This window comes from Seriola lalandi, unplaced genomic scaffold, assembly GCF_002814215.2.
Source record: "Seriola lalandi dorsalis isolate HSWRI2012SDOR001 ecotype SW California unplaced genomic scaffold, Sedor1 jcf7180002054339, whole genome shotgun sequence".
Classification (NCBI taxonomy): Eukaryota; Metazoa; Chordata; class Actinopteri; order Carangiformes; family Carangidae; genus Seriola; species Seriola lalandi.
This window is the reverse complement of record NW_019524892.1, coordinates 102804-125927: the sequence shown is the minus strand read 5'-3', so window position 1 is coordinate 125927 and position 23124 is coordinate 102804. Positions and strand designations below refer to the sequence as shown.

The window sequence follows — 23124 nt, the reverse complement described above, 5'->3', positions numbered from 1 at the left end:
TCAGTGTTGCAACACAAGATTTATTCAGAGCAAGAGATGCCAACACCAGCATGATAAAAACCGTACGAACTTCACAAGTCAAATTAAAATATCACGTAGCAACTCGTGACCTTAAACATACAGCAAAAATATCAACAAAACCCATGCCTTGTGGTAAGAAAACTGTTGCTGAAAGTTTGCGAGTAACAGAGAAAAAGGGGTAAAAAGAAAGAAAATGAATGTCGTATAAAAACCCCTTATCAATGCACTGCCGAAAAGAAACTGTAACATTTTCATAAACTGATGATTTCACAAATATTCATATGGATTTCTTTTGCATTCTAGCATGTTACATGTTAGTGTTGAAATTCTCTATGTAAATAGTTACAGTTTAGCTTTTACATCTGATATTACAATATCTAGTCTATTGACTGTCTTTAAGTGGCAGAATTGTGCTTTAACTCCCATTTCCTTTGTTATCAGTAAGGATAATCGACTAAATGAAAAATACAAGCGCTCACTTTATCTAATGCGGTAGTTTACTGGCAGGAAGCTGCAGACACAAAGCTTTGGACAGAAATGTGAATGAGGCTCCGCAGTAAAAGTCCAAAGAAGAAACATCTTTAAAGAAAAACTCCCCCTGTTAGCTGTTTGGTGTTCTGGTTCCACTTCCTGTGGAAAGGTTTAGAGGTCAGTTCCTCAGCATCACTAATAAACTGGTTCTGATGTGGTTCAGGTTATAACTGGAGAGTTCTTGGATTATCCCCATTAATGTCTGATCTTTTCCACCCTACTGACTGGATCTGCTTGTTCCAATACTTCACTGACACAACATGATGCTTAGATTGAGTGAAATCAGGCTGTTTGGGTATCTTGGACATTTTATACACATTTACCAAAAATCTTGCTGATATAATTGGTATATTTGGAAAGTTCAGGATCCATACTGCGGGTCACCTGTTGAGGTACCTGTTTGGAATGATGAATGACTCTAAATACAACGATGCCCTGCCATAGTTGCCTAATCGATCCAAAATAGACCCAGAATCTGAAAGCCGATCCATTAAAACTGCAGTTTAAAAAAAAAACAAAAAAAAACGTAATCTTCCTCCACTCTTCATAGAACTGCAAGTACAAGAATTTTAAGGTCAGTAATTGGGTGCATCCTCCTGAATTGAAGCTTGGGAGCTGTACTTAAGTTCTTATTATGTCCACAGTCTTGTACCTTTGACTTTCTATTGAAGGACCAGGTATTTTCTAACAGCAGTGTTAATCTTTTGTACTGATAATTCAATCAGGAGGGTTTCATCTCCATCAAAGACGTGAAGCGCTCCAGCTGTCAGTCACCAAACACTGTCTATGCAGAAAATGAAAGGAAAATTTGACTTGAACAAAACTCTGGAAGCCCTGAAATTCTTCTTCCCATTTACTTCACCACTCTATTGACGGTTTATATAAAGTCGTCTCTCACTTCTGGAACAAAAAGGGAAATAGATAAATTCTCCATTTTTATATTGTAAATGGACAGAAAGTTAGTGTTTCTGATACTTTAGAAGAAACTCTGAAAGTTTTAATTTCTGCTAAATGTTGCAAGCATGAGGTTCAGCGTTTTGTTTTTAATGGAGGAGCAGGGATGTCACAGGAAAAGTAATAAAGCATTCCCTTAATCAAAAATAGGAATTGTGAAAAATAATTTACAAATGAACTGATGGAAATGAATCCACCAATAAATACTTAAGATAAACAATTGGCCATGGGATGTAACAAGCTGTCTGATTGGTTGGAGAGCTAATGGTCAGTTTTTATCAGCTGCTGAAGCTAAATGACTAAGCTAATCAATTAGCTAATAGGAAAAGGAAAACCATTTATGTATTCCCATTTTTAAAATGCCTTTTCAAATACTTTTTCAAATTGTATTATTTATTTGTGAATTAACAAATGTATTTATAAATGGTTTATTTGAATATTTTATGCTGTTTTTGTAAATCAATTCTTAAATCTTCAGTATTTATGATGGATTAATCATTCATTTATAATTTTTTTTACAATTCTTATTTTTAATGCCTATCAAAATATGAAATTAAGGAAATGCTTTATTACTTTTCCTGTGACGTCCCTGCTCCTCCATAGTTTTTGGTATATCTTTTAAAAGAGCTTTGATGTTAGAAGAAAATACACTGGTGAGTTGGAGGTTTACAAAGTCCTGGAGCCAGAGGGGGAGTTTTCCTTTAAGCAACAAATCAGCTCAGTGAAATTTGCTCCAGGTTGCTGTCGAACAGGAATCACCAGCACAAAGTCTTGTCGAAGTCACAGTTTCCACAAACTCGCTGTACAGTTTTTGCTTCATTTACCACGTGATAATACTTTGACATACTCCAATAAAGTGCATGCATGATCGACGGTGTTCAGAAAACATATCCATCAGTACTGTGATTTCAGACTGAAAGTCATCGTAAGGCCGATTCTGATCAAATACTCAGTCGGTAAATCAGTGCACAGACAAAGCGTTACGACTGCTGGCTCTAGTTTTCATTCATCTTTTCAATAAAAAATCAAAGATAATTAAAAAGGAAAAAAAGAAAAGAAAAAAAGCACTGCTTGGTCATCATGTCGTCCGGCATCATGTCCCATTGTGGCTCAGACAATAAGATGCATGATTGGAGAGACGTTCTCTACAGGATGAGTACAATATACAATGACGGATGTGGACGTTTGACCCTGTAAGTCCAGCGGAGCCATCAGCCTTTAGAAAGAAAAATCATATCTACAAATCCTCTCGCCTGCCGACAATAAAAACATCAAAACATGGAAACAAAGGTGTCCCTGTGCAAAGTCGAACATGACAGAACCAAAGTCCTTTCACCCGCGTCAGATTCCTACAACATGATTGTAGTAAAAGGTTTATACAAAACGCAATACATTTATAGTTAGTAAAAAGATCTATCAGCTCTTTGCTAGTTTTATTTATAAGAAATTGCATATACCCAAACATTTTTTCATATAGATTGCATCCCATATCTAAACAAACGATTTAGTATTATCATACCAATATTGCTGACACGTTGTCCTATTAAGCTAGTCAAGGTTGATGACTAAAATAAATTCAGAATGGCAGATTGTCTCCTACATTTTTCCGTAGCCATCGTTTTTTTCCCGCTTCCTTCTTCGCATGAACAAAGAAAAGCGACAGAAGAGGACAGTTTGAAACGAAACAACTCCGAAGGGGATGATGGGATTTTGCACCAGTAAGTTTCCGTGTCATGATGTTTGAAATCTTCTTTTTTTTTGCGTACAGCATTGGTTCTCCTCGTAATCTCAGCTAAAGATTTACAGTAACATTAGTGTCCACTTTCAAACGTTACAAAAATCAATGGATTTAAACGACCTCCAGCTTCACAGCTCGTGAGAAAAGCCTCTCGGAAATGATTGCTCTTCACGTTCTCCCGCCTCGCCGCGCTGCTCCCTGTTAAACCCGTGACGCCCAAGTTTTTCGATGTAATGTAAATCGCATCAAAATAAGAAATGATTCAAGCTTACAATAAATAAATACATACATATACACTAGAATGTGCATACATTAGCAGCTATAAACAGTACATCACATTATATTAGGTCATATGAAAATGTACAAAACGTGAATGTTCGTTTAAAACGTAATTGTTTCTCAAAGCAAGGCAACAACAATCAAAATAATAAAAAAAGAGATACCCATGGAGTTGAGAGCATAACAGCAGAAGAAATAAAACAACTGTGGTAGATTACAGCAGCAAAAAACAACCCATCCCCCTCTTTTTGACTTTTTTTTTTCTCCGTTGTTTTTGCTTTGCATTTGTTATTTTGGCCTCAGTCGGGGCTACACCTGGATGCCCTGAACGGCCTGTTTGATGTTCTCCAGCAACGCCTTGTTCTCCGGGCTCTGGTACTGGTCCTGGTGGGTGTACATGTCTGTCAGTGTACTCACGTAAGTGTCAAAGTTCTGTTCATTCATTGGCTCCTGCGATGGGGGGAAAGAAAGCCAATGAGGAAACAGTCGGGTTAGAGGAGGTGCATGTGGGTAAATTCTCTGTCAAACATTGTGGGGGTAAAAGGTTTGGAGGACAGGCGGGCAGCGGGGGAGGAGGGGAACACCATCAGGAAGGAAAGCATGACTCGGTTACACAAACTCACTGAAATACTCCTCTTTCAATATCATATCCAGCATCTACACTTCAGCCTGAGACGGTCTACGCAATGCAACTCCAAACTACATGCAAAAAACCAGGAGAGGGATGGTTAGCTGATGGGTCGATGGAGGGTTAATGTTGAACACATGGAGACAAAATCAAGACAGCTCATGTGCAGATGAAAGAGACACGACTGGTAGTTCAGCCTCAAAGCCTGATGGGAGTTCTGCTGGTGACGGAGCAGATCTGGTTCAGAAATGTTGGTTGAGTTTTTAACTTCAGCGAGTGAAGCGAACAAGCACCTGTGTTTTTAAAGGAGCTGGTTTTTACATGGCGTACCTGAAGGCTCCAGCTCCGTTTCCTCAGCCTGGTATCTCTATGAATTACATCTGCACTGGAAACTTCCTCACTTGGCTTTTACGTCCAGTGCCAACGTTAATGCCAGTGCAGGAGGTGCGTCTTATATGTAGCGAGGGGGAAAGAAAGATGGAGGACGGGCATGAAGCATCTCCAACTTTTTTTAAATCAGTTTTAGATCTTGGTGTCGTCTTGTACAAACTTCAGCTGCAACTCTAAAACCTTCATATCTCTCATCCCTGTCAGTCTGGACCACTGGACCACATTAGACCAGGACTGCGGACCGGCTCCAGTTCATGCTCAGCTTGAAGATCTGCTTTTGGCTTCGTGGCACCTGAACTCACCATGAAACACTTTGAAAATGAATTTGTTGGTTTCTCTTTGTCATTTTAAATTCTTAATCTCTGACTTTTTAATTTCTGTTTGTACCTGTTTTAGTGATTCTTGTCATTATATTATTTATTGATTGTATTTATATGTTTGTTTTAATTGACGTTCTTTTTTAACTGGTATTTTCATGAGTTTAAATAAAGAGATCAGATTTTGTGCCCTTCACTATGATCTTTAATCCTAACATTAATTATACTTTCCTTCTCATGTGCAGAGATTGTAGACGGCAAGAAATGTTTTACAAATGTGAGCATTGCACACAAGCGTGAATGTAATCCGGGGGTTCTGCAGAATCGTTGAATACGAGCTCTGTAGGTAGAACTCGCAGTGATAGACGGAAACATTTCACTTTTATCTTACCACAGTCCATTTCCTTCACACCATCAGTTCTCTCTGCTCTGATTTCACTGCACACACTCATCTACAGTACATACTCTATATATATGATTTTATATTTTATTTTACTCTTACGTTACTAATCTCAGTGTTTCTGGATTACAGTTAAATACTCAAACTGTGTGACTCTCAGCTAACTGTCACTCACTCCTACTGCAGTCACTGGGCTGCGATTTAACTCAACCAATCAGATTCTTCCTGATTCCAGAGCAGCTCCGCCTCCAGGTTTTAGGGATCTTGACCTCATGTTTTCCTCTTACTGTTGCTTTATCATGTGAATTTCAGTTGTATCATTGGGCCTCGTTAATGAGCAGTTATCACGTGTGTTGTCCAGCGAGTATTTACGCAGGTAGACGTAACAAACCGGAGGTCAGTTCAGTAAAACACAGCTGATGGTATTTGTCTGGAACTGTCCACCGGTGAGTTAGTTACTGTCACAATGACTGACTTACACTCTCTTATTCTGCAGAATAATGTGATAGTTGTGATGTGTGGACGCCATAGTGGGTTTAGGGAGTTACAGGAGGGGGTGGGGGGAGGTGGGGGGATGACAGTGCAGAAGAGAAGGATAATTGGATAAAGGATAAATGGATCTCTTACTCTGGGAGGCATCTGTAAACAGCAGTTATGCTTTACTGGGGCCTCTTTCTGTGGCAGCGGTCTCTACAGGAGAGGGTGTACAGAGAAGCGTATTAGCCCGCTAGACACACGGCGGCGCTCACAAGGCTTCATGAACGACACAACGTCCGCCTTAAAAAGCTGTTCTCCCTCCAGCTCTGTTTACACTGCAGCTCAACTTACTTCACTCACACAGATCTGATCAGAGAGAAAATACAAACTGAAATTTGGCTCGTTATCACGTCTGAAATAAAAACGAGGCGCTGGAGAGGGTGAGATGACGACGTGACGCCTTTAATTAAGCTAAAAAAAAACATCTGATTCGATTTACGATTTGGATCCTGCAGCTTAAACAGAGCCTTAAATCCAGTTTTGTATTTTTCTGGAAACAGGAAATGGCAAGCTCCTCCCGTTCTACAATTTAGAGTGAAAATTTCAACTCTGCCCGACACAAATCATCTAATCGATTATCTGAAAACAAGCTGGAACTATATTTAAAAGAAGATTAGAGTGAGTGAATGTGAGCAGGATGTGGAGCTCATTTCAGGAGGGATAAAGATCAAATTCCTTGTTAAGGCGGACATTTTTCTTCCAGTGTGATATGAAGCGGTCCCGCTCAGGAATAGAGGGAGCACAGGAAGCAGAGAGTCCAGTTATCAAGCTACTCTGTTCATACTGCTTTAGGAGAGATTATCCAATTAGCCCCAGTCTTCTTTCTACACTGAGACAACATGACGTCAACACAGCCATGAGCACTTCACTCAAACGGAAAGAAAAAACTACAACAAAAAAAAAAAAACGACGGGGGCCGTTTCTTTATGTGAAACTCTGTGAAGCGTTGTAAAGCACAGAAGAAGAAGCACAGCATGGACTGCTGGGAAAAAAAGGAGGTGGCAAACAGAAAGAAGCAGATGAAGAAAAAACCTGAGTGTCGCTACAGAAAAAAGGCTGGAGACGACTTTAAACACCTCCCTGGATTAAAATGAGTGAGCAGATGTTAGCTGGTCTCAGATCAGTTCAAATCGTTCATGTCCCACAAAAACATTTCAATGTTTGAAACAAAGCAGGAAACAAATAAAACAATTTCAAGCTGATTATTCTGCAAAACAGATCAGTCTGAAATATTTGTGTCTATTATTTAATCATAAAAAATGTGCAAAATAATCTGCACAGTCATGTTTCCAGATGTGACAATAATCTATTGACAAATCTAAAAACAAGTTTCTTAGAATAGAAATGAATCTGACTTCACTGCTTCAACTTTTCCACTTGTTTTCCTTTTTAAACAATTAATTTAAAAGAGATCAATAAAAGGTAAAATGACAAAATGACATTGCAGACAAATATTCATCCAGTTCTTTCAGTTCAGTGAAATATTTCTAACAAAAACTGGTGAATTGAATGAAAGAATCTCTTGTATTTATTAAATGTTTAGCGGAGGAAGGAAGCTGCTACCTGACAGGTGTAAATCAACCAGCTACTGACTATAACAAGAATGATCCTTTATTGTGTAGGAAGTTATATACCAATTACCTACCAAAATAAAATTTGATGCACCAGTCTGACATTTCATTTCCTGGTTTTTATAAGTGTTTCTTCAAAGTATTCATCTTAACATAAAACATTCATATAACTGATCCTTTCGTTTCCTGTAAAGCTTCTGCTTGAATCCTAAAACTGTAAAAACATCGGTCGTGACAAACCGTCGGCCTCTGAGTGTTTGTGTCTCTGCAGCTGCAGCTGAATCCTCTCTTACCATGTGCGGCAGCTGGATGTTGGCGAGGCTGTTGATGAGCGACTGGCTGAGGTTGGCCAGCTCGTGCAGCAGCGAGTCGTTCTGCTGCTCGATCACCTTGTTCTCCTCCTCGATGGACTTCAGGTTGGTCTCCATGGTGGTGATCTGCAGACAGGGAAACCAACCATCAGCAGGTTAAAGCAAAGATTTTATCACATGGCTGTCTAATAGAATAATAGTAAAATATCTGATTAACTTTCTTGACTCTTTTTTTGTAATTAATTGAACCATAAACTTCTTGTAAATTCTCAAATAAAAGTTGCAACTCAAGTAACAGCCGAGTCTGAAATAACCTGAACAGTCTGTACAACAACAATCTGCCGCTCTGAGTTTCTCTTACTGACCCTTTACAATCATTTTTACTGGAACCTAACACTTCCTGCAGATGTTTCAAATTAAAAGCCTACTCAGACAGGGAGAGATTTTAGCTTTAAGGACTCCCTCCTCCAATGAACACCCAGTGTTTGACCTCGTTAATGTCCACATGATGTTTTTATATAATACAGACACATGATGATGAAATAATCAACATCACCATAACTGAGTGTTTCCACCTTGACCTGCAGTGAACCAATCACAGTCTCATAAACACAGATTCAGGGTTTCATACGTCACACACCTCAGGAACCAATCCTGTCAGCTGGTGGGGACTGGGGGCGGGGCTAAATACACCTGAAACCTTGTCAGTACAGAGAGAGAGTTAGCATTAGCACAACCGCTAACACTGTGTCAGCCACTGCCAGTTGCAAGCTAACAAACAACATAAACAAATAAAAGATGCTAACTATGCTAACAGTTCTGACCCGTTTGCTAGTCTCTGGTTCTGGTCTCAACAGACTCTGAGTCTGAGTCTGGGTCTGACTGAGTCTCTCTGATGTTTCCTCCTCTCACCATCTTGATACTCTCTGCTCTGTCACCTGTCCACCTGGAGCAAGCAGGTGGTGGGCGGGGCTGAAGGCCTAATCCAGGTTTATCAATCAGGAAGTGAGAAGAGATGAGCTTCAGACCCAGTTTATTTTTCACTTTTTTATGTGGGGAAAACCATGTTAAATAAAATATGAATCATCAGCAGAGTGTTAGACAGTGGGGAACATTAACTCTACTGGAAGGCTTTTAATGTGAAGCATCTGTGAAGGAAGTGTGAGCTTGATCTACAACAATACAGCAAAGTAAAACAGCCTTTCTGTGGGGAAACACACATTATACTGAATTTATCAAGACAACAGGTTAACGTGGAGGAGCATTAACAACAATTAAAATGGAAGCACATGGAAGACTGATATTTCACTAAAATGTGATAAAAACATGCTAAAGATACTGACGGCCTGTTTCTAACATGAGACTGTTTGAAATCAAGGCCTAGTTCTGTCTTCAGGTAAATAAACACCTGGATGAAAGTTGATAAATTAAGCTGCATCATCTGCAAATAATAAACCTGACAAGTTACCGTCAGTGTTTCTCTCAGGTGTGTCTTCCTCACTTTCCCTGTAGTGAATAAACCTCTTTGTGTCTCTTAATGTTTCTCAGACAAGATTTTTAAATGTATCGTATATAAACCTTTAGTCCTGGGATCTTCCCACACACGTACCTGTGTCCTCAGTTTTATCATGTCTGACTCCACTTGATTGTTGGACTCGTTCAAATCTTTGATTTCTTCATCCAGCTGTTTGATTTCTTCATCGTTTTCAATGCCTGAAACAAAGAAAAACGTGTTTTACACAAATGTATTTTCTCAAAAGTGAAAAAACAATGAAAATTAAGTTTTAGTTTATGATTTAATCTGAAATATGTGAGACAGTTGCACAATGGAGAGTTATCTTAGTGCAGGTGGTTTTTCCTCTTGTTTGAATGAAAATCAGATTTTTCAGATTCAGTTTCAGGTTCAATCATTTGACTGAATTCAGGGTTTTTCTTCTGTTGTCGTAGCTCTGACCTTTGCTCGCTCTTTGCTTGATTGTCAGCATCTCCACGCCGCTCATCCTGGCCTTCTTCATGGCCGAGGTGGCTCGGGGACAACCGGAGAGACTGGAATAAAACAAACACACGTGCAGGTGAAGTGCTGTCCGTGAAGGACGGTTAATCTGCAGCATATTTCAAGTGTTATGTGAATCGAAGTAAAAACCAATGGCTGCCTGTGAGGTGAGAAATAACTTGAGATATGAGCATCTTGATTTGGACAAAGCTGAAGCAGAGATCCCACCTCCGATGTGTCAGGAAGCTCCCGCTGACGTGTCCTGAGCCGTCGCAGCCCGGGGTCGGGCAGGTCATGCCGTCCGTCTTTCCAGATTTCCAGACAAACTGCGAGCCGTTGACGTAGCTGTCCTTCTGCCTCTTAGCCGCCAGGGGGCAGCCTGACGCGCTGCGGTGGGAGGCGTACTTCCCCGTCACGTGACCCTGACCATCACAGCCCGGGACCGGACACCTGAGAGGAGGAGCAAACTTTAACTGTCACTCTGTGGAGCTGGAGGTCCCCAGCTCTTTGATCAGCTGGTTGATCAGCTGGTTGTGTCTCAGCGGAATTTACCAATCATGGTTAATCATGGTTATTATTAATCAATAATCTTTGACCCAGTGAACAGGCTCTGTGATGACTGTAGAGTTGTTTTAGCTGATTCAGCTAAGTACCATCTTATTGCTAACATAGCTGATTAGCGACTAGCTAACAGTTAGCTCCAGTTAACCTGAAACAGAAATTATTTCAGAGGGATCTCAAACATATTTTCTGCAGATTTTTAACGACTGACACACTGAGCTTATGTTGCATTCAATGGGAATGGGAAAAACGAATTCCAACTTGAAATATTAAAGTGTTTTACTGATAACTGCTTACTCAGTTTATTATATCTACTTATCATTGGCACAATTTTTGTTGTTCTTTTTAATGACGCTGCTCAGGGAGTTGCTTCGCCGTCTCGTTGTTTTTAACAATGACAAGAATGAAACTTGACTTGATAAATATTTGTAGCTGTTTGTGAACAAGTGAAGCCAGATACAAACACTGTGGATGGAGCTGTCAGCGGAGGCTTTGAAGCTCTTTCACCTCTGGTTTCTGTGCTGCTGTAGATGGTTTTGTTGAGGGGGAAAAGAACTTATGAAGTTGAATTTGCTGATACGTCCGACTCAGAATTTCAACCAGAGTTTTAACTAACGGAGCAGGAGGAGGGAGATTCTCCACAGTCTGTGTTTAGTTGCTTTTCTTTTGTTTATCCAAATGATCTTATTGCTGTATTAGATTAAGGAACTCATCCTGGACTTCGCTGCCCTCCCTGGAAGACACCGCCAGCTCCTGCTACGTCAGCAGAGCCACTGACATGATGAAGGACTCCACGCGTCCCGCTCAGCACCTGCCTGACCAGGTCCGTCCAAACACACCGCTCCAGACTCAGAGACACTTCCTTCCCCAAAGCCATTAGCACATTAAACTAAGTGATTTATTATTGTGCGATACAATACACTCAACTTCATATTCTAGTTTTATATATATTTTTATATTGTTTATCTTATTTTCATTATTAGAAATGACAGTGACGATAAAGGCGTTCTAATTCTAACTATGTAATGTTCTGTACACGACGTAGTGGAACCAGTGTCTGTGTGGAAGGAAGTAAATCATCGAAACACTTGATGAAAAACATGATGCTGGTGAAGTAAAACAACAGAAAGCACAAGTAGAAATCTTTAAAAAAGTATCTCAGCTCTGTTCAGGACGTTTCTGATGGAGGGACGGTTCACCTCCTCACCCACGTCCTCCCCCTCCTCCCCTCTGAGGGCTCCAGGCCACAGCAGTGTAACGATGAGCAGGATAAACGCCGCTCGTGCCTCAGCTTCCAGACGCCCGGCTCCGCCGCCTGCATCCCTAAACGCCGTCCGCACTGACATTTGTGCTGATTAGAATGAGGCGAGCGTCGACGGGCCGAGCTCAGGTTAAGCTTAATTATGATTCCACTGTTAATGACGACGGGTGGATGGAACAGAGGTGGCGGCGGCAACAGCTGGCCGCCGGCTGACACCAGCTGAACTTTAGATTATTCACAAGGTCGTATTGGCTCAACATTATGGCTCCACTTAAACGAAAATGTCAAACGCTCACTGGTTCTAACCTTTCCTGGTCGCGGCCTGCTGGGAGCCCGAGGTGAAGCGGAGGACTGACCATAACTCCTCCCCAAAATATTCCCTCCTAAAGTTAGAAAGGTCAGTGTACACAGGCCGCATTTTAAGAGAGTCGACGGATGAATGTGTCAAAAGTAGATCTGGATTTCTAAAATTAAAACTCTATTACCCACAAAGCTCGGTGGAGTTTTGATAAGATTTATTTTTTTCATCTTATCACTGAAACTTTTTGTTGTTGGTCGACTCTGATAATTGATTAATTGGCTTTTTTTGTCATTTATCAAGCTTAAATACAGTTTCTGGTTCCAGCTTCTCAAACATGAAGATTTGTTGCTGTTGTGACTTTTATACGAACGTAAACTGAATATCAAAACAAGACGTCAGCTTTAAGCTCACAGAAGAAAAACATAATAAAAAATAATCTGATGAATCAGTAATGAAAATAATTGTTAGCTGCAGTCTGAACTGACTGAATTAATTCCCTTAAATTAATGATTAGTTTAGTGGTTCCCAACCTGCGGGCTGGGGCCCACTTTTTAAATGTTTTAAAGCAAAAAGATCTTTAAAAACATTTAAAAGGTTTAAAAACACTTTTCATTGTTTGTTTGTTTTTTCTGCATATTGAGGCCGATCACTGTAATAAACCAATGATAGGAGCTTTCACGTTGTCTCCGGCGTATACTTGTATACCTCAGTCTGATTGCACATTAAAAGATCACTCCCGTGGTAAGAACTGGAGAATCATAATAAATAGCTGGTTAGCAGGAAGAAAAGACAGAAATGGAAATTCCCCTGGTTTTAGTTCGGTCCTGAATGCTCCATTGTTATCATTAGTATAAAAAGTGCTCTGAGACATTATTTGGCGTCAGTATTGTTACAGCGTCGCATGTGGTCCCTCGAAATACTAAAATTTGCCTTAATTAGTGAATTTTCACACTCGGATCAATAGAGTTGTGTTATGCTTCTGTTTGTCATCCACACACTCACAAAACTCTGCTCGGGTTTAATTGAGATTTGAGATTTTGATCTTGGATTAAGATATTTCAGGTTCTGTCCGTTGAACACAACACTGTGAGAGGATGTGATGGCAGCATGACGCCGTCCTCCAAATGATAGCGGGAGATTCAGTAACTGAAGAGGATGATTTAGTAATAATCAAACACAAACCACTAATGAGAGGAAAAATTTATCAGTGTTTTCAAAGCCTCACAGAAACCTTACTTGATCGGCTCCTGGTCGTCCTTGTCCTCTTTGCTGTGGACGATTTTGATGCCGCTCTTCTTGGCGCGTGGACAACCCGACAGACTGCAGGACAGGGGGACAGATTTAAGACGGCGTGGACAGAGTGTTTCTGGCGGTTTCATGTGTGACTGCAGACAGTTGTACTGTACCTCCTGTGGGAGGCGTAGTTTCCAGTAATGTGTCCAGATCCGTCACAACCTGGGGTCGGACACCTGAGACACAAACAACCACAACTGTATTATCACATGATGCTACTTTGAACAACAGTAAAGAAAACTGAAGGGACACTGTTCTGTCTTTTTGGTCTCGACCAAGCATCAACCTCCGAGGCTGAAACATGAAGCATCAACATGAAGAACCAGAAGCTGCAGTTCCTCTAACGACCACTAGAGTCTGGCTCCAACAGTGAGTCAGTCCCCATAGACTCCCATGTTAAAATGTCCAACTTTACAGCAGAAATAAACATGTTTACAGCCTGGTACAGAAACTGTTTTGGTCTCTAGAGCTAATTTCCTCCTTCATGACACCTGTTTATATAACTCACCTGTTTAAATTTTATTAAGGACTAAAGTTATGGAGGATTGAGGGCGTGGCCTCTTTGAGTGACAGGAAGGTGAGAACCTAAGTCGCTGTTCCATACAGGCCCCTCCCCCCTCGTCCATATTTGGATTAGCTGGGAGTTAGGGGCGGAGTCCGACACTGCCAAGATGGTGACAGTGTAGCAGCTCACTCTGAGCTTCAGAAACCAGTGGTTGATGTTAGAGAGGCGACGGCCATCTTTATTTACAGTCGGTGGTTTAAACTCACTTGAGTTCTTGAGAGTTGGTCGTCATCATCCCGCGGATGTTCTTGTCGGCCAGCTGACAGCTCGACAACCTGCAGCAGGTGAAGAGACAAAATACCAGGGTCAGTTTCCTTTGATAAGACCATTAAAGTCAGTTTTTACTTTGAGTCTGTGGCGTGGTGACGTGGGAGTTGATGCTGTGTTGTGAGTGTTGTGTAACAGCGTTGCAGAGTCTTACGTGATGAGCTCCTTCTTGCTCTCCTTGCAGGGCGGGTACTTGTGGTGTTTGGGGCTGGGCATGGTCACCTCGGTCGGGTAGCGCTGCTCGTCCAGCAGCTCCTGGAAGGGATCCAGCTCATCGCTCTGGTGTAGGGACGAGAAATAAGCCGACTACAGCACGTCACTACAAGCTCCACGTTAACATGATTACACAGAGTACACACAACTTTACATTTCCAAACCTGGTCACTGTCTGAACAGAAAGGCTCCATCTTATTAAGGTGTTTAATTAAAAAATATTTTTCTTACAGATGGAGAGGTGTCATTGTGTTTGTTAAACTTAAAGCTCCTCCAGTGTAAAGGTGTGTGTCCATGTGTAGTGTGATTATAGATCAGCTCTAGCTTCTATATTAATACTGTGAAAGTATCAAAGCCTCAGTCCACAGAGAAATGCACACAGCCTGTATTCAGAAACTGAGCCTTAAAACCAGCTGTCAGGACTTCTCTAACAAAGCCCACCTGGGCCGAACCTTGTAGAAATCTGCTTTTTATTGGATAACTCAGAAAACAGTCAGCCAATAAGAGGAGAGGCTCAGAGCCTCCTCTCTTCTGATTGGCTCACTGACCTGTTGTTACTAGAGCTCCAGAGAGAAGCCTGAGAGAGGAGATGTGAAACTACACTGAGATGTTTTCTATATCTTCTGATGGATCAACACTTCAAATAAAACACAGAAGAAGAAAATATGGAGCTTTAAATTAAAATGATGAACTCTCGTTTCCAGATGAACAGAAACTGACAAACTGATGCAGCATCTATAAAACCAGCAGGAGGTGAGAATCACTCCTCTGTGCCTTTCTTGTTTGATTAGCTCCACACATGCTAACGCCTCAGTGAAATGTACCAGCAGCAGTTCATCAGGTCTAACTCTGTGCAGCCTGTTCTGCAGTCCACACATCACACCTCCTCAGTCGGGAGCAGAAATCGTTCAGGACTGTCTGGAGAAAATCCCATCAGCTGCTCCAGCTCCAGGCTCCAGCCTCCTCTGCAATGTCGTGCTTCATTAACAAACGCAATTACTCTCCTGATTAAAACCTTTCACTTCAGTGCTCTAAATCCGACGCGGCAAATGTAGCAATTTGCTGCATGGATTGCTCTGTGTGATATCAGATCTGTGAGGATTTAAGGCGTGCAGATGATCTACCGTGTTTTACTTATGTATTAGCAGCGTAATTCAGCATTTCAGTGCACGGGCTCCTGAAGCGTTCACTCAGAGAGCTGCTGAGTGCGAGCTGACGCAGTGCTGCCTCCGCTCACATGGGAGCGCAGCGAGCACGCCGGAGAGACGCCTGCATCCGTCATGACAATCAGGGTGATTCATCTGAATTCTAAAAGTTAAACTGACAAGCCGTTCATTTTACTCCTGCTTCTAAACGTCGTGTATCAATTTCTTTCTTTTGACCTGAACCCGAGATTAAATCTAAGAGATCCAGATCCACTCTCTTCATCTGGGTCACAGCAGATCCCGGACTGTTCAGTATCACTGGGCATGATGAAGCAGAACATATATATAATTCAGAATGAGGTCGTTTTAACCTACGTTTTGAATTTGATGTGAATATTTAAGAGCAGGTTACAACCTTTTCTTCTCTTCTTGTATTTTTCAGGGTAAAAACTACAAGAATAAAATTGACATTTTCTATTTCACATATGAACAATAACATTTCCAGTAATTATTGGATATTGCCTGATTATTAATTTACATTTAAATGGAGCAGTACTGCTTCACTCACAGCCAACTAAACCAAGAAAATTAATAATCCCAGAGTTTCTGTTTGACCTTTAATTACTACAAATTACACAGTTCATTCCAGGAAACGTTTGAGAAATCCATAAAATAAAGTGTTAATCGAACTTCTGTAAACTTTACAAAGCCTGCAAACTAAAAACTTTATCTGTAAACTCCATCAGATTTATCACTTTGCATAGATCATTGTGTCGTATTGTGTTTCTGATGTTTCCTCTTTAGTTTCGTTTCGTCCTTGTTCATATATTATAAATGTTAAACATGTTAATTCAGAACTTTTCTAAAAACTTAAATTATACGTCACGTTACGTATCGCTGAGTCAACGTGTATGATGAGTCATGTGATCCCTTTAAAGTTGATTTAACTTTGGTAAGTGAACGTTCACACACACACACACACACACACACACACACTAGCCCTTTCCAAACTCACAGAATTGCCTCTCCTGTATGTAAAGTGATGCAAACATTATGTCGTTGACCACCGACCACAGAGTCCACAGTTTCTCTGCCACGCACCAGAGGACGAGCGTCGCTTTAAACAGCTTACACACCATCATCATCTCTTAATCTATGCACGCAGCCTTTCATACAAACTCCGGGTTCCTTAAATCTCTCAATTTCATGCTTCAAATTATCCTGACTCTGAATGATTAGGGGACAGGCTGCCTCAATATACGTTAAATGAAGTGGTTAAAGTTGTTAACTGTGACTGTGAGGGCAGGTTGTGGAGCATGAGCAACATTTAGAGCTTCGGTTTTACCTGTTAATGTTACTGCAATCTTCACATGTAAGATCTGAGGCGCTTTATAGCTAAACGATTCTATGATCTGCGTCTGTGGAAAAGCAACAGTTTTAGACCATAAACCTCTTGATTATAAAGTCAGTGCGCTGTGACGTGGACCTTCCTGTTACCTCTTTGTGGTCCTGCTCGTCTCCCAGGCGTTTGATCTTGGTGTAGTCCACGGGCAGGTCCCAGCAGTCGGCCTCGCTCAGCTGGTAGCAGCGGCTGCTGAGCAGAGCCTGCCGCTGGGGCGACATCGGCTGCAGGGGGGTCAACACCGTCCCGCTGCCCTCCGGACCGCCGGGCTGACCCGCCACATCCACTGCACCGCTGTCGTCCAGGTCACCAACCGGACTCTGACGGAGACACAGTGAGAAGATATCTGACGGGTAAACGTAGGCTGGTGACAGTTATGGGGGATTCAGCATTTATGAGTAGATGACCTGGTCTTCAATCACCAACATCAGTTCAGTATTTCACTTTAATGAAGCTGACGGACTCACAGGTCACAGGTTAAATATAGGAGGCCCAGATATCCTCAACAGATCGAGGAACAATTCCCATGATCGTTAAACGCCCTCGTCTTTCAAACGCCGCGTCCCAACGTCACGTCACAACGACGTCTCATCCCATATGAGGTCACCTTCATGACATCATCAGGGTTATTTTCTTAGACTTCACATGTCTCCTCCAGTCCAGCAAAATGATCCTCATGTGTAAAACTGGTGGAGTTGCCCTTTAAGGATTATAAATGTTTCCTGCGGTCGGTCAATCTCTGGTTACTGATCCTCCTCTGGGTTACGAAAAGAGGTTCATATTCCCAAAGTCTTTCCTAAAGCAAACTTAAAGGATAGTTTTTAAAGGATGACTGCTGATATCTGGAAACATGCAAACAAACCGTTAATCCAGATTATCTAAACGACTTCATTTAGAGGTCAAACAGCAGGTGAGCGCAACTGTGACCCTAAACAGCCGGCTAACCCTGACCCTGTGATCTCCTCCTGAACCTACACCAGTAGTTTTGTTGGTTCCAACCAAACTGAATATAATAAATAAAGAACAAATCAACTAAGTCTCAGACTACCTGTGTCAGCAGGTCCTGGGGTTTTCCCGCCAGAGCGTGCGGCAGCTCCCGGCACCTGGTCGACAGGTTGAGGATGGCCGTGGCCGCCATGTGGGCCGCCTCCATGTCGTGGGTGTAGTCGAAGCTGCTCTTGCTGCAGGTGCTGCTGGCGCTGCTTCCTCCTCCGCCCCCTCCGCCACCTCCTCCTCCTCCTCCTCCTCCTCCACAGCTCAGGCTGCTGCTGCTGCTGGGAGCGTAGCTGCTGGTCGTACTGCTGGCCGGGCTCGACGTCTTACAGTAGCGCTTCGCTGCAGGGACGCACACACGCATATGGTCGGTTTGTTAGAGTGACGGTGGCATCCAGCCAAACTGTGCAGCAGATGGATTGTTAGAGAAGAACCAAAATTATAAAAAGAACTTCTGATGCATTTAAAAATATGCAAATGAAAGACTGATGAAGGAAAGGCAAGAGAAAGAAACTTAAAGGCTGCTCATGTATTTTTCAAATTTTTAACAGATCCCATGAAAAGACCAACAATGAATGATTCTCCTGATGGACTGTGTGAACAGTGCACTGTGCATTGTTGTTCACTAAACTATTAAAGGTGCTGTGTGTCAGTATTCAATTTAAAATAATCAAAAATAAACTCATATTATCTGCAGAATGTGAAGAGATATCTACTGAAGTTAGCATGCTAACCAGCTAGCAGATCGTGTACTACCACTTTCCACCTCAGTGAGTCACTGTAGCGTCCGGTCTGCCTCAGTCCAACACAAGAGGATGAAAAAGAAAGCAAGAAACCAGGTTTGGCAGTTGAAAGAAATAGAAGCAAAACAAGAAGCTTGTTTTCCAGAGATAGAGACGGGAATGAAGTTTGATGCTGAACTCTCAATATTTGTTCTAGACTGGTCAGTAAACAGCTGTTAATGCTAATGCTAGCTAGGTAGCTATAGCAAATACTAAACTACATATAGCACCTTAAAAAACACTCACAAATACTCACTAGAAAAATAGTCCTCTTCGAATGTGATTTTACTCCTGTGACCAGCTGTTTTAGGAAGTTACCGAACTGTTCCTGTCTGTATTTATTCCTTTTCCCTGCCAGTTAAATTTGCATTTACATTTTTGTTCGCTGTCATTTCACTCCTGTAACAAAGCTTTTCCAAAAACCTTCTCCAGATTGTACAAATCCCAAAATACAGGTTTGGTGTTTCAGTGTGTTTGGGCAAAGTCGACATGACAGACATTAACCTGAACCTGAACTGTATTAATCCGCAGCTGAAAGTAGTCCCCAACAAATTCGCTATTTCCTCCTGTTTGAGTAATAATTGCTGAAAACTGCTGTGCCCAGCTGTTTTAGGAAATTAGGAAATAAAACTATATATTTAAACTACAAATATGGAGATTTATGTCTCCGGTAGGAGCCAGTGAGCTTGGGGCTCAGTGCCACAGACCGGGTAGGGAAGTCGGAAAGTCTCAGAATTAGAGACGGACTAACACATTGTTGTTCTGGTCTCCTCATGGGGTTTGTTAACAAGAAAAATACAGAGTAACACCAGACTGGGAGGCGCAGAGATTCAGAGGGGAAAATAAGATAGAAGTGGAAAGAGAGGAAAGCTGTAGGGACAAAGAAGAAGAAAGACATGGCAATTGCATGATGGTGAGATGGTGAATCTGGGCTCGGCTGGAGTGATGCTGATGGAGGGAACGATGGTAGAGAGGAGGAGGGAGGGAGTCGTGACGGAGGGGAGCGCAGACACCTCGTCTAAAAACCTCCCTCCTGCCTGTATCTCACTAATGGCTCCCAGCCAAAGAAACAGGGCTCGCCTTCATTATCTCTCTCCTGTTTCACAATCTCTCCATCTGCACCTCCTCCCTCCCTCCCTCCATCCCTCCCTCCATCCCTCTATCCTCTGCTCAGAGGAGGCAGGCTCTCAAGCCTGGCATTTCCATAACTCTGCTTTTCACCCCAGCCATGTGGAGAGGCGGAAAACACCAGTGTTTCCAGTGCTGCAACAAAGAGAATACGCCGAGTGCTGAGCATGAGTGAGTGAGTGAGTGAGTGAGTGAGTGAGTGAGTGAGTGAGTGTGTGTGTGTGTGTGTGTGCTGCTTTTAGAGTACATAATGTTCTCCCCAGAACAGGAGAATGAATAGAAATCCTCCATAGCAGGTTTCATTCCCTTCAACAAGACAAAGCACTGACAGAAAATCATCCACCTGTTTTTTATGTTTATTTTTAATTCAGCTAGAAAATAAATTGGAATTGGAAAAATCATGAATTTGAATATATGTTTTTTTATGTGTGTGGGAGGTGAATAATTTGGCAGATCAATAAACTCAGAAATCAGAATAAAGACTGAATGTATCAGATTTTGCAGATATATAATGACACTGTTGGAGCTGTTTCTTCTTCTTCTTCTATTGAAGATTCTCGTTCTTCTTCCAACAAGAAGCCAAAAAATTAAAATACAAAAAAAGTAAAACCTTCTGTAAACCAGAACTGAGACTGATGATTTTTAACTTTGTTCAGCCCACAGATGTGCGTTCATTTTCCTTACCGTCGTATCCCTTCGGGGAGGTGTCTCGCCCGTGGTGGGACTTGGTTGTCGGGCCTCTCTTCCCGTAGCCGCCATGCTGCCCGTCGTAGCCGCCGTAGTCGTAGCTGGTCTTGGAGTATTTCTCCAGCTCCTTGGCCAGGTTGGAGCGCGGCGTGCTGGTCGGGACGTTGTTCTTGTAGCCGTACTGAGGAATCTCCAGCTGCTTGACGAAACACATCGGCCTGAGAGGCAAAAACCGCTATTTAGTATCCCCGATTTAGATAACTAGGGAAAATATAATTTACATTAATTTGTTTCCCAAAGTCAAGATGACAGCAAAGAAGACAAGGTAGATGATGTGTTCACAGAATGCTGTATTTCACTGCTCCATTCTGCATCCCTCATTAATAATCAAAGGTTTGCCTGCATGACAAAACACACTGACATTTGGCATCCCTGCCTAATGTAATGTATGTCAAAGTAATCAAAACCTGGATTCAGCTCTTAGGAAAATTGGTTGTTTGTTTCACTGCACAATTCAGCATCCCTCATTAACATATGACGATTAGAAATTCAGTATGTGACAAACATATTCAAAAATATATCAAATCTGGTTCCACATTTTAGGAGACAACCATCAAAAACAGGTGCATTGTGTGTGTATTCTGATTATTATTATTTGGCATCCCTTATTTAAGTAAGTAAAAATTTTTACTGCACCATTTCACATTCATATTGTACCTGAACTGGCTGGCTGAATAGGACTGAAAGCTGTTTCAGAGTGCATGTTGGCTTCCAGCACAAAGACTACCCAAGAATGAAGGCTGGATTTATGTGTTGGTGGCATCATTGAACCATTTGGTATCAATGTTTTAAGAGTCACACAAGAATTTAATGCAAGGACAAAGGCTTTTTTGTTTTCAATATTTTTTTAAGCAGCAATGCTGGGCCGTTAGTTTTACTGCACCATTCAGCATCCCCAGTTCGTTAAAGTTCATATAATCTCTGGCTGCAATATAGGGAATTCGCTGAACCATTCAGCATCCTTGATTTAAATAACAGGGATAAATATAATCTACAGCCAAACCTAAGATACCAATGAACAAGATGAGGAAGGTTCTATGTTTGTAGTTAATGTTTTAATTTCAATGCACCATTCAGCATCCCTTGTTAGCAAATGGCTATTTACTGCAGTATTTCTTATTTAATAAAACTTTTTTATTGTTACTTGATTGCAACATTTGGCATCCAGATGTTTTTACCATTTTAGTGCTCTATTGAGATTCCCCAGCTCATTAAGATTCTGTAACTACAAGTGTGGGGATTTCACTGCACCATTCAGCATCCCCGATTTAAGAAAAAAATGGTAAACATAATCTATAGCTATTTCCCAAATCCGAGATGAACAAGAAAAAGTAGACTTGTGTGGATGATATGTTTATATTTGAATGCACCATTCAGCGTCCCTAATTAACATATGACAGAAGTTGCGTAACAAAACAAATCATCATTATTATTAAAATAGGTTATTTTGATGTCAGTCTGACTGTGTAATTCAGAGTGGGCGGTACCTGAGGACGCGGTCTGATGTCTGATTGGTCTTGCTGCCGGTGTCAGTCGAGTGGCTCTTCTCATGAACCTTCGCCATCTTCTCTGCGGCAGCGATGGGACAGCCGGACAGACTGCAAGAGGGGGGGGGGGGCAGGACAGCACACGGCCTGGTTAATACTGTACTGTACTGACACACACACACACACACACACACACACACACACACACACACACACACACAGAGCATCTGGCTCTGGATGAAGAGAGGTTCACAGACTGAGCGTTTGACAGGCTGATTGATCAGCTAACCGGTAAAGAGTCCAAGCATTGGCTGGTTTATTGACTCTTGTTTACTGTCTTTCTGACTGCTTATTACGACTGACTGGTTCATTAACTGGCATCTATTGGTTTCACTAACTGACTATTTACTAACTGCTCAACAACTGACTGACTGTTTAGTGACTGGTTACTACTCCATTCAGATCACACACAATCTATAACTGTCCATCAGCTGCTGCATCCACAGTGATTGTTTCAATTAGTTTAGATTATATTCAATTAGCAGCTGCTTTGTATGGAGGTGTGATGCTGTCATGTAAGAAAAAAATCTGATTTGTTTTTCTGAATAAACGAGATCATTACTTCAGAATTCTGAGATAATGATCTCATTAATTCAGAAAAACAGAGCAGGATTTTTTGTTTTAAATGTTTTAAAGAAAACTTTCCTCTAAAACTTTTCTGAATTCACCAGATAATTATCTCAGAATTATCTTGTTAATTCAGAAAAAAAGAGGAAGTTTTTTAAGACAACTTTTATCTAAAAAAAAATCCTGTTTTTCTTTTAAAAAAAACAAAAAAAACAAACAAACTTCAAAAAACTTTTGAAATTCTGAAAAACAAAAAAAATCTTCAAAAAAACCATCCTCTGTTTTGAGTGAATGCATCACGCTTCTGTAGCTTTGGTCCTAAATGACATGATTTCATTCAGCCTCCATAGAAACAAGCACAAGGTGCCCTCTACAATTGTAAATACATCAGTTGCATTATGGGTGTGTAAAGCAAAAAGCTAAAGAAAAAATACATAGACAGAAAAGGAAAGAATCATTTTAAAAAGAGGAATAAAATAGGACTGTTGGTTTTCTCCATGTACACACACGACATATATGCATTGAACAGACTGAGGGTTTCAGCTCCACGGCTCTTCAGTCAGCGAGCATCTAATTCTGTAGGAGAAGTCGTTGCTGATTGGACGGACGCTCGTTTACGTGTCACTGACATCGAGCTTCTGGTGTGAATTTTGCGTAAAGGAAAACTGGCTTAACCCCCCCC

The 23124-nt window shown here is 41.4% G+C and overlaps 1 protein-coding gene across 2 annotated transcripts in view; it reads right to left on the bottom strand.

The window, feature by feature from the left end:
- myt1la (myelin transcription factor 1-like, a) overlaps positions 1-23124 on the bottom strand; it is a 70647-nt gene continuing 47523 nt past the window's right edge. Inside the window, exons 11-24 of one of the 2 annotated variants that reach the window (XM_023407603.2) lie at positions 21816-21926; positions 20266-20486; positions 17727-18013; positions 16774-16998; positions 14073-14224; positions 13858-13926; positions 13200-13262; positions 13030-13113; positions 9899-10120; positions 9632-9723; positions 9287-9390; positions 7660-7803; positions 5886-5948; positions 1-3973 (exon numbers count right to left, since the gene is read on the bottom strand). In XM_023407603.2, coding sequence (XP_023263371.1) covers positions 3833-3973; positions 5886-5948; positions 7660-7803; positions 9287-9390; positions 9632-9723; positions 9899-10120; positions 13030-13113; positions 13200-13262; positions 13858-13926; positions 14073-14224; positions 16774-16998; positions 17727-18013; positions 20266-20486; positions 21816-21926 — 1978 coding nt within the window. In that variant the 3' untranslated portion in view covers positions 1-3832. The remainder of the gene's footprint in view (positions 3974-5885; positions 5949-7659; positions 7804-9286; positions 9391-9631; positions 9724-9898; positions 10121-13029; positions 13114-13199; positions 13263-13857; positions 13927-14072; positions 14225-16773; positions 16999-17726; positions 18014-20265; positions 20487-21815; positions 21927-23124) is intronic. The other variant, XM_023407605.2, reaches the window with a different exon arrangement.